We start from the raw sequence: 12224 nt of genomic DNA on the forward strand, positions 1-12224 counted from the left end.
GTACATGTGCTTACTTTCTCAAAATAAATAAATAAACATGTTTTATTATTAAGAGTGTGTTAAGGAGGTCTGTTTATATATTATATAACAAAAATAAATCTTGAATACTTAATATTTAAGGAAAGGGAGATACTCCAACCTGGTAACAATTTCGCAAAGCAGAGACAACTTCCTCCAGTTATTCCTTAGATTTTATTTCAATCATTCCTAAGCCCAATGAATCATGATGCTCCCCAATAGGCAGGATAGCCAGGATCTCCAGGAGGTGGAAAAGAAGAGGTGAAAAAAAGAAATTTCAAGTTTATTGAAATTCTGGAGCTCTTAGTTCCTGCGGGGTATTTCAGGACAAGAATTAAAGGCTTATCACCCTTCAGCAAGGTAATAGGAGGAATGACTCACTGCACCATTCCTTACATCCTGGCATTGATCTTGATGTATTCATTTAAGGAAACTCTATGATCGATTAAAAAAAAAAAAAAAAAAAAGCTCTCTCAGAAAAAAATGGTCTCCATTTTACCAAAGATAAAGTTTTTATACCAGCTTGAGCCCCAGCAGTTTCAGGATATGAATTTATTCACGTATTTCCTGTTCTTTGGAGAAGGAAATGAAAGTCTATAAATATGAACAGACTTTCCTGGAACATTGAAGTAACACAGCATTGAGTTCTGCTGAATCAGCATTTTGAACACTCAAGCTGCTGTGGTTCCACTGGACAGCACGTCCTGTGAAGTTTCTCCTCCCCTGGTCAGTGGAAAGCAGTAATTTTGGGAATATTCTTTTGGCCCTCTCTGACCTGATGTTCACTACAATAGGAGATCATCTCTATCAACTCGCAAGTTGAGTGTTAGCCAAGTCATCAGGGACACCCAGCCCAGACAGAACCAGTGGACCCCCATCCAATCTGCAGATTCATTGTCAGTAAAATTGAGTTTCTAATTGAGCCAGACAAGGTCTGGGTGCCTCATGGCCTATGGATGGGCCTCTGTGAAGAAAGCTGCATCCAGTTTTTAATACCTCCAGAGCTGATTATCCTGGACTGAAGCACCCTGATGGGCTTCTGCATCATCACACATTTTACCACATGTAAGAACAGTTTGAAAAAAGTTATGTTTTCTTGATTCATAGTTGGATTGTACATTCCTGAAATGTGAGAACTTTTTAAATTCCACTTATTTCTTCCTTATTTGTTAAAGGTGAAATTGGTGAAGCAAGTTGAAACCTTTGTAGGGCCTCCATAATCTCCCCCCACCCCTTCCCATATGCATTCAAGGCCAGCCAGACATGGAGAGGCTCTAAGAATAGGAAGTTTTTGGGGTGCCGGCGTGGCTCAGTTGGTTAAGCATCCAACTCTTGACTTGGGCTCAGGTTATAAGCTCATGGTTTGTAAGTTCGAGCCCTGCACTCTCAGTGCAGAGTCTTCTTGGGATTCTCTCTCTCCTTCTCTCTCTGCCCTTCCCCTGCTCTCTTTCCTTCCCTTTCTCTCTCTCTCAAAAATAAATAAACTTTTAAACATTTTTTTTTTTCAACGTTTATTTATTTTTGGGACAGAGAGAGACAGAGCATGAACGGGGGAGGGGCAGAGAGAGAGGGAGACACAGAATCGGAAACAGGCTCCAGGCTCTGAGCCATCAGCCCAGAGCCTGATGCGGGGCTCGAACCCACGGACCACGAGATCGTGACCTGGCTGAAGTCGGACGCTTAACCGACTGCGCCACCCAGGCACCCCAAAAATAAATAAACTTTTAAAAAGATGTTTATCTTAAAAAAAAAAGAAAGAAAGTTTTCTGTAGCCTGGATGGGTAAATAAGGTCTCTGGGGCCCCAGAATGAAAATTTTAGTCAAGAGAAGAAGGAACATTAGCCAATAAATTGCTGTATCTGTCCCCACTCCTTCACCTTTATTAAGGTCTGCCCTAGTTATCAGACACTGGGCTGGTTCCAAGAAGAATGCTCATTGGTGTTCTCTATAACTTGTGTGGCCATCAGAGTTTTGCCAACCTGATGGGCTCTAGGTTGGGCTCTAGGCTCAGAGAACCTTAGACCTTGGAGAGTCTTCTCATGGCCATGGTACTCTGTGTTGCACTGGTTGTAGAGACACTATGGCAGCCAGGGGCAGCCCTGCCAGAGAACTTTAAACCAAACCCAGACCCCCACCAGTCTCTCTACTCCCACATCCCCCTGCTCTCCATGTAGGAGAGATGGAGAATAGAAGGAGGTTTGCAGTCCTAGTCAGATTTTTAACAATTAAAAGCCTACCCTATGCAAGGAAAGACAGAGAACTAGCCACTGATGTTTCTGCCCTTCTGGAGGAAAGATACCAAAATTCTGACAATTTAACTTAATTCAAAAAAGAATTTTAAGACCTGAATCAATTTTAATGGGAGCTGGACTCAAGAACAAACTATCAGAAACAGAAAAACCAGAGGGCATTAAAAAAGAGCTGGAAATCTCCAATTCTTTGCTTAGGTTTAAAATACAGACTTTTAGTAAAGGACTTGGCAAAGGAAGATCCAAACATTTAGAACAAGTTGACATTACGAGAAATAGTGTGAGGAAGATACATCAAAATACATCCAATTTCAAGTAGCTACAAGCAAAACACCCTTCAAAGTACATCAGAAAAGTGAAGAACAACTTCAGACAGCACACACACACACACACACACACACACACACACACACAAAATGACACTTTAGATGAAAATTCCCATCTTCAAGTAGGTACAAAACTGCTTTCACAAAAAGCTAAAGAACAGAGTGAGCAAACTTATTAGTCGGGGGGTGGGGAGGTAGAAAAACAAAATGCTACCACAAACAGGACAAATTTTAAATGAATAAGAAAGCCGGATCACTGCCGAAGATGAGAAATCACCCTGGTGTTCAAAAGAAGACAACGTAGATGGTGGAACCTTGAAAAGGGATGTACAAATATATCAGAAAATGGAAACTTCCAAGATGACTCTAAAGGAGTTTTGAAGAAACTGACTGATGTTGCTGAGCTAGTTACAGCAGGCTGAAGCGGGGTCAGGCCAATTGACTTTTGCTGGTCTTAGCTGGGTTTATGTTAAAAACTATTTAAAAACTCTTGAAGAACACTAAACCAAATGTAGACTAAAGTAACCACAGGTGATACAACAACTGATGCACTGGTAGCCTGTTGGTCTCTGAATGAGAAAGCTTCACTACAACCAGTTAGAAAGGGACAGACTAAAGCATCTGAGGCAACTTTCTTTCCTCCTAAACTGCATGGAGGAAAAAAAAAAAAAAGAAAAAAGAAATGAATTTTCACCAAGTATTTGAGAGACAGAGGGAATTCACTCTAAAAAGGCAGTGAAGAATTCTTCCAAAGTAGATGAAACAATTAGCCCGTGAAGAGCTGAATATTTCTAAAACATTTTTGAGAAAGAACTTAAGACATTTCAAAAAGTAACCTTACATCCCTGTTCCCAAGGGGGCATTTGGAAGAGCGCAAAGGGACCACCAAGGAACACAATGAATGAATACACCCCCACAAAAGGAGGAGTACCATGTAATCATGCTACAGGATCCAGGATGCAATTCTCCCAGGGAAAAGACTACAGAGGCAACATTCCCCCCATGAGGCCACCCCCATCCTTAACACAGTGCATCCTCCAAAGAAGCTTTTCATTCTACCCTTCTACCTTAACGGGAGACATGATACCCTAGGAGAAGCACCAAATAGTGGGTGCTACAAAAGCAGCAACAAGTTGGCAATGAGTCTCCTAGAAAAAACTAGTCCTGCTGAAAACTTTTGCTGAAGGCCAGCCCCTTTGCACGACTTCACTCAGGGCATTCCCCACACTGTTTTAACTTCCTTAGAAAGGAATGTTGCTATAATGACTTCCACCTGAAAGATATGAAGCCTAGGCACAAGAAAGCTAAGCAATTTGCCTGAGATCATAACCAAAATAGTGCGAGGTCCTGGCAACAAAATGTAAGCATCCAGTTATGGAAAAACCCTCCAACCATCCTGCTCTCCTAAAAATAATCTATGCAAAGAAAAGCAAAATTATTTTATCTTTTGAAGCCAAGAATGTTTTGAGGTCTAGTGCCATTAGCTCAGCATTTAAGACTTCAATATTTAAAAGATAACAGTTGTGTCAAGGCCTACTGGTATCTCTTTGAAAGCATTGTTCTTCCAATTAATTTTGTTAAGATTTGAGAATTTTTGTTTCAAAAATGTGTTTTGGTAGAGAAAATCCACAAGGTTTTAGTTTCTTACGAAGTAGTCCATGGATCAAAGACCTTTGAAAGCCAACATCTAACCTTGATTAATACTTCTACATGCGGATAGTCAGTAAACTGGAAATACCAATGCAAAGAGGTTATTTATTAGATGAAAAGCAGCCCTTTCCCCCACCCTTCTCTCTCTCTCTCTCTCTCTCTCTCTATCACACACACACACACACACACACACACACACACAAAGACAGACTCTTGGTGATTGGTATCATGTACAGACCTTTGAAATCTATTATGAACCAAACATCCCCAAATTTCAAAAAAGTAGTCAATAGGGACACTTGACACTCTAATGATTTGACAAAATTCTGTGCGCAGAAATTAAAATCCCGAGCAGAAGAAATGCCAGGAAATAAATTTTTAGCTTTAACTCTGCACTTTATAGATGATATAGTACCTATGTAACTTATTTTATAAGAAGGTATTTATAATCACCTCTCTCCCTTGAGATTCCATGTAGCCCATCATTACAGAAGGGAGCATCCCCTAGAAATAATCCCCTAATGTAGACTTCATACAATTGGTCCTTTAACCTATAGGCCTAATAACTACACAAACCTATTAGAGATTTTCGATACATTTCAGAAGTTTTATTTTGGGGGACAAAACAATAACATCGTGATGCTCCTGATGCTGGTTTTCACAGAGAATCTAGTTGCTTTAGTAAGAAAGGGTTTTCAAACTTATTAGGCCCCACCTGCTTTTGAAATATGACATACTCCATCCCATGGATGAATTGAAGGCAGAACTATGGAAGGGCACTATCTGGAATTACCAACTCAAAGATTGGTGAAACTACTAACTCCTCTATGACACATTCAAGTATTAGGCTCAACTCTGATTCACTCATGACAAAAACACTAACTTTCACTCTTACCAGCTTCTGGGTATGCAAATTACATTCTAAGAAAGACATTAATCATGATTTTTAAATCTCAGAGCATATTAGGGGTGAAGAAAAGCACAGAATCTTGTCGGGTTGTGTGTTCATTCTGTTAAAAGACTGTTTTACCAACTAAAGTTAAATGAAACCCTACTCTTCTGAAAGAAAGAAAAGTAAGGAAAGCAGAGTGGGGGTGGGGGGAAGGCAGGTATCACACGTCCTCAAAAACTGGCAACAATTACCGTGCTAAGACTTTTCATTTTTTCCAATTACTCATCACACCTTTTGCCACATAGCATTTAACTTATAAGTGTTTTTTCCCCTTTCTTTTAAACTTACCACCGATTTACGATTTTGTGAGGTAAACAACAGGTTTACACCTTTTACAAATTTAATAATTAAGATATCTTGTTGACTGAAAAAAAACAAACATGGAGTAATACACAGAACTATTCTTCTGTGGTTTTTTAAAGCATTTCTCTTATTTCTTAAATTTCTAAAGCCTAAGTATGAAAGTTTTTATGTATAAATGTTTAGCTAATAATAATTAACAATTCTTATTATTAATAGCATACAGTGGTGGGGAGGGGGCAGAATTGTAGCAGGGGAGACTCTTGCTTTCCAAATTCTACTTTTGATAGCGCTAGAAACTTGTGTTTTTTTGTTTGCCTTCTTCTGCAATTTTTTTTTTAATACAAAAAGTTCTAAAACCACACTGAGAACCTCTACCACTAATGTGTTCAGAGAACCTCTCCAGTAGAGGGCATGGTAGATTCAACATTGAAAATGTATATTCTCCAGCAAAACAAACAGTGGTTTTGCTGTGCAGTCTTTACAACCTATTGCATTGTTTCTCTCTCCACCACAGAATGGAAAATATGTGTCATCTTAATATTGAGCAATCCCTTTTACCTAAATGCCACTTGCAACAACAACAACAAAAAAAAAACAACAAAGGGAAGTCATCAAACATTGTAGCTTTTGTTTGGCTACAATGTCTGCTGCCTTTATAAAAGACATTAACATGGCAGCTTTTTGACTGAAGAGTTTCTCAGCCTGCAGTAGGTATTGCCTTAACTCTTAAAATTACCTAGACATACAGAAATGATAAATCAATATGCATTCGGATTTATCAATTGACCTCATAATTCTCAGGAAAAAAATAATTTGCTGTTACTTAGCATCAGTTGTCAATCTGAAATGGTTTATGAAAAAAGTGAATAAATACCAGAAACATCTAGAATAGTCTACATTTAGACCAACTGCTTACATGGATACATATATATGCACTTTTGTGAATATATTGAGACGATTTAATTTCCCTGGCTTGGAGATCTCTGGAAAAGTTTAAATGGAAAACTGTTTACTTTCCTTATTTATTACCCAGAGAGAAATTATTAAGTATCTGTCATGAGCTCGAGACGTTACAAATCTCTGGGACATTATTTTGATACTTTAATAGTAATTACACGTTTATAACCTAATTAACTCTGAGTTAATCCTTCAATGATTTTTCTACCTTGAATGGCTATGCTTCTAGATATTTCCTTTTTCACACAGATGCAAATTAATAATACCAAACTTGTGTACTTTAGAATTTACAAAGGCCCATCACAAGAGTCAGGTAACATCTAAAGAGATTGGCAAGAAAGATACATTACTCTTAACACAAATGAGAAACTGGGGCTCAAGGAGGTGTGATGAGACAGTCCCAACAGTTACTTAGCATTTATCGCTTAAGCTGAGACTCTAATTAGGTCTCCAGACACAAGTCCAGGTCTGTCTCCTTGCTGCCTCTTTGTCAGAACTCCTGGCCATTCCACTATGAATGAATTCTACCATCCGAGGTTCTAAGTGAATGATGTATTAAGGTTCAGAGTGGCAAGAAAAAGCCAATGCCTATTTATTACACGTATTTAATAAATAAGCATTGAATCATCAGAAAGTGAAAATAGATGGAAATAGATGGAAAGTTCTTTCAGAGATAAAGAGTGCATGCATGAAAAACATAACGTCTTACATTTCCCAAACCTGCTTTAAAGTATTTATTACTAAAATCTAAATGATTTTCCTTTCCATAATCAAGTACCTAGCTGTTCTCTTTGGTAATCATTGCAGATTTTACCCTACAAGCCAACCTTGTTGTTCCAACTTCTGGCAACTCACATTCAGAAGTTTAACCTAGTTCCAATTTTCTTTTAGCAGTGCTAACGCAAAGTATCGATAATATTTGTAGCCTAATCAATACATTGCTGTTAATCTCATTATCTACTTAGATGCTTAATTGGGGGAACCATTTGAATATTCCATTGCACAGTGCTAATGTTACCTGAAGTCAAATAATTTTGTTGAGGTTATCTATTTGTCCTTCCCAATCAACACATTTAAAGCCGGCTACGGTAGAGATGATTTTTGAAGAATTAACAAATTAAACTTATTAAACTACTAACGTCTCCTCTTCCTCTCTACCCCCCCCCCCCCACTCCCCACCCTCCCGCACCTTGCAAGTTATTAAGTGTTCTGGTAAATTCTAAGCAACCAGGAATGACTCATGAGGAAATCCTGCATCCTTGCACTCTGAAAGTACAACCATTCTGGCGCATTACAGCTGCGAGGTCTTGGTGTTTCCCTCTATCGCATCATAAAGCGATCTGTGATTTCTGCTCTGGAAGAAGCAGCCAAGGACTCCGGAGAAATAGCTCGCAACCCCATGGACAGATACGATCCCAATCACGTTATCTTTTGGTGATCAAAAGTGCACACCCAGTAAAAAAAAAAAACCTGTCGTCTGAGAAAGTCACTTTCTCCTGTTCCTTCCCTGCTTTGTTGTTCATTGCCAAAAGTGTTCAAGACGCCCGGCAAGCTGCAGAGTAGGTCACACCACCTGCCCCTCGAATCGTCACTGTTCCTCCCTCGTTTCCTCCCCCCAAACTAAACGGAGTCGCAGACAGGAATAGGTGAGGGTCTCCCACGGCCTCAGTTTACAAACCAAGAGATGAGGCGAAAACGACCTTAATTCGAAATAAGGCAATTGCACTCTGGGTCGCAACAAGCAGCTTTCCCTGCCAGCCAGGGAATCCTCGCTCCCGAACGCGGCCAGAGCAGGCTGGCGGGGGGGAGGGGAGAAGACGGCGAGCGCCCCCGCCGGGCCCGCAGCCAACTTTGGCTCCCTGCCGTCGCCGGGGGCCGCCAGCGCAAGACGAAGGTCGCTGCGAAAGGTCTTTGATCCCACACCAAACCCCGCAAGCCGCCGCCTCTGGCCCGAGTGCGCACGAAGCCAGGGCCGTAGACGTCAGCAGGCCTCGCTTCGAGACCCTTCGCGGGCCACCGGGCCTGCCACAGGCCGGGGCTGCCCCCGCCCCTGCCCGTCTGCAGCCGGCCAATCGGTGCCCGCTGAAGGCGGGACCGGAGGCGTGAGGCCCCGCCCCCTCGCCTCACCTCCTATAACCGCGGCGGCGCGCGCCCGGCCGCACACAGCTGCGGCCCCAGCGGGAGGAGGAGAATGCAAAGTGCCATGTTCCTGGCTGTCCAGCACGACTGCGGATCCATGGACAAGAGCGCAGGCAACAGCCCCAAGAGCGAGGAGAAGAGGGGGAAGATGAAGCGGACCCTGTGAGTACGGCTTTCTTCTCTCTCCCACCACCCGCTGCGGACCTAGCTCTGCGGGTCTGCTGCAAACGCGACACATTCGGGCTCGGTTTTGACATAGGAAACTATGAAACCTTTGCCTCTGCAGGAAAAAATATTTTTTTTTCCATATATATGTATGGGAAAGGTCAATTCGTTAAGTAAGGTTAAATCTGTGTGTTATGTGCCGATTTTGTGACGTGAGCGAAGGACTCTCGGGTAGTTTAGCAACTGAAAAAAATATTCTTGATACGGAGACAGTGGTAGATGCGCCTAAGAAATTGCGAGCTGGCTTTTTGTCCCCTGAATTTAAAATAACATCAGACAATCCTGCAGCTGAAGTGCATCCCCAGCATTGGTACCTTGCGTTGTATGTTTTGATCAGCTTGTGGGATGGAGATATTTCGGCTGGTTCTGAATATTTTCGTTTTAAAATCGTTTTTGTTTTTTAAAATTAAACGGCATATCATTCAGGAACGTCGGTGGAGCATGCATCATCTGCTTAAAATGAGTGCTGTGGTGGGAGTAGGGGGCTCAGTCTCTCTCTCTTTGTCTCTCTCTCACACACACGCACACACGCACACACACACACACACACACACACCTCACTGCGTCTAGTGTGGTCCAGGGCCTCCTGCTCCAAGGGTAGGAGGGAAATGAGTACCCGCTGGCTCCAGGCAGTTTCATCAAGTGTGAAATGTCTCAGAATTGTAATTAAGGCTGCAGAAAAACTACTGCCTTTTGTGGGCCAGAAATAGCGTCTGCCATTTGAAGTATGCAAACTAAATTCATTTAAATACCCTAGTAATTTTAGGTAGTTTTATCCTCAGTTATAAAAGTAGTATTTATGTTCAAATGCATGAATGAAAGTAATTGTGTTCAGTGCATAGGTGCTAGGTTTAAATGTTAAATGAGTGAGACCGACTTGAAGAGGTCTTACTTTGTCTTATTTAGTTGGTCGCTACTGAGTGACTTTATTTGGTAAAAATGCCTTCAGCTGCAGGAGCAATTTCAAATGTTAGGTTTGTTTGTTTGTTTGTTTGTTTTAAGATTAAAAGATTGGAAGACCCGTTTGAGCTACTTCTTGCAAAATTCATCCTCTCCTGGGAAGCCCAAAAATGGCAAGAAAAGCAAACAGCAAACCTTCATCAAGTAAGTTGAAAGTCTTATACTTGCCAGTGTGAATAGCGAGCTGCTGAACTGGACAGGGGAAGTGTGAAGTGCACAAGCTGATGCAAACCTTCTTTTGCAGGCCTTCCCCTGAGGAAGCACAACTGTGGTCGGAAGCATTTGATGAGCTGCTAGCCAGTAAATGTAAGTTAACCTGTTGAATTTGATCTACTTCAAGTATCACAAGAGCCTAGAAAGGTGCTCACATGACAGAAGAGCAGATTGCCCAAGGGGAATTCAACGTTACAATCACTAGTACTATAAGGCCTATCCTTCTCCTTCATTTCTATTTAACCATGGGCAAGTGTGGTTTATTCACTTTACATAAATCAGCCTAGATTGTACTGGCAGTGGCTCTTCCTTAAGGTTGAATCAGCGTTTCCACTGCATGCAATGTTACCAGGAGGTTTAGTTCCCAGAGAATTTATGACTCCCCTATAAATATTTACATTAACAGCAAAGTTATTTATATTCTTGTAGCAGTGTGCCAACTTAAGCATTTTGCCTACTAGAAATTTAGCTTTTAAAGATCTAAATTCTGAGGATTAGAGGCTGGAATGAAATCTAGAAAATTGCTATCATCCAGAAATAATAAAATATGGGCGGGGCGGGGGGAATGGTAGTTCTGGGAAACAAAATATAAGAGATTAATTGGTCACTCAATTCACATTCTGTGTGCTTTCTTCTCTGCCCCCCCCCCCCCCAGATGGTCTTGCTGCATTCAGGGCTTTTTTAAAATCTGAATTTTGTGAAGAAAATATTGAATTCTGGCTGGCCTGTGAAGACTTCAAAAAAACCAAGTCACCCCAAAAGCTGTCCTCAAAAGCAAGAAAAATATATACTGATTTCATAGAAAAAGAAGCTCCAAAAGAGGTAAAGGGGAAAAAAGTTCTTCATTTCAGAGTATTTTTAACATTCTTAGCACCGAAACAGAAGACATAAAATTTAAGGGGTGGGGGGAGTAAAAATGTTTTTCACTTAATTCTTGTTTTTAGTTAGGTGAATTTAATTTCTTCAATGACTTGGCTAGTGAGGCTAATCACACATTATAGCTTTTCCTTTTTGTTTTCAAATATTAAGCTGGTTTCAATCTATAACTCTGAATATGGATTAAACCACTTTTTTTTTTTTTAATTTCAGATAAACATAGACTTTCAAACCAAAACTCTGATTGCCCAAAATATACAAGAGGCTACAAGTGGCTGCTTTACAACTGCCCAGAAAAGGGTCTACAGCTTGATGGAGAACAACTCTTATCCTCGTTTCTTGGAGTCGGAATTCTACCAGGACTTGTGTAAAAAGCCACAGATCACCACAGAGTCCCATGCTACATGAGCTGAAAAAGGGAGCCCAAAAGTGGAGGACGTTTCATTTTTTTCCTAAGGGGACAGGCTGTGACCTGCCAAAAAGACTGACCTTGAATTTAGCCTGGGTGTTCAGGAAACATCACTCAGAACTATTGATTCAGAGTTAGATAGTGAATCAGGAAGCTGGTAACTGTCTAGGAGAAGCTTGTATTCTGACGGCTTCCATAGCCATGTCAGGAACACAGGGAGAAAGTGGTCTAAATGTGGTGTGTCTCACACTGGAAAGAGAGGAATGTGAGGCTAAAAGTTCTCATAAAAGGTATGATACGATACTGTTGGTCCAAGAGCATTTAAAATCAATAGATCTGGGATTATGTGGCCTTAGCTAGCTGGCTGTATATCTTTCCCTAAACCAGTCCATGTTACCACATAGTGGTTTTAGTTTTAGTTATTTACGAGTAAGTAATATTAAAATGTTTACTGTGTGCAAGGGTGTTGAAGTTCTTACGACTACAGATCATCAGTACTGTTATCTCATATAACACTAAAACTGAAATGGTCTATGTTTGAATTGTTAAATGGTGTGTGTAATAGAATGAGTGTTGCTGTGTAGAAAACTACATTGTCCATTTTGAGTGCCAAAAATTGTCCTGAAGGCAGCTAAACTTTGACGTGGTCTTTGAATACTTTTAATAAATTAATTTTGATAATTAATGTCATTGAATATTTGGCTCAGATGTAAGAGTTTTGTTTTTTGTTTTTTGTTTTTGTGGTTGGGGGGTTGGCTAAATTGGAAAAATGGCAGATACAAGGGACACTTCTTTCCAGTAAAGAGAGAGAGAGATCATAGGTGATGTGCCAGTTCATTGAGAATTGACAGTGCTCAGAAATGAGAAGTGAGAGGAGTATGTCTTCCCTGCAATTACCTCTTTTTTTAAACCTAATAAGCAGTATGTGGACCAAGAAAAGTCAGACC

At 40.7% G+C, this 12224-nt stretch overlaps 1 protein-coding gene across 1 annotated transcript; it reads left to right on the top strand.

The window, feature by feature from the left end:
* Nucleotides 1-8593: 8593 nt before the first annotated feature.
* Nucleotides 8594-11972, top strand: RGS2 (regulator of G protein signaling 2). Its single transcript, XM_025927852.2, has 5 exons — nt 8594-8756; nt 9822-9923; nt 10024-10085; nt 10648-10814; nt 11082-11972. Exons 1-5 carry the CDS (start codon nt 8647-8649, stop codon nt 11274-11276), a joined length of 636 nt encoding a protein of 211 aa, XP_025783637.1. The 5' UTR covers nt 8594-8646; the 3' UTR covers nt 11277-11972.
* The last annotated feature ends 252 nt before the right edge of the window (nt 11973-12224 follow it).

The sequence above is a fragment of the Puma concolor genome, chromosome E4 (genome assembly GCF_028749965.1).
Source record: "Puma concolor isolate L17-30 chromosome E4, mPumCon1.1.hap2, whole genome shotgun sequence".
Taxonomy (NCBI): domain Eukaryota; kingdom Metazoa; phylum Chordata; class Mammalia; order Carnivora; family Felidae; genus Puma; species Puma concolor.

Excerpts from the sequence above, each read along its gene's own strand:
- RGS2 (XM_025927852.2), top strand. The coding sequence starts at position 8,647 with ATGCAAAGTGCCATGTTCCTGGCTGTCCAGCACGACTGCGGATCCATG. Across the intron at positions 8,757-9,821 it reads GGGAAGATGAAGCGGACCCT|ATTAAAAGATTGGAAGACCC; the intron begins GTGAGTACGGCT and ends GTTTGTTTTAAG. Across the intron at positions 9,924-10,023 it reads AAACAGCAAACCTTCATCAA|GCCTTCCCCTGAGGAAGCAC; the intron begins GTAAGTTGAAAG and ends CTTCTTTTGCAG.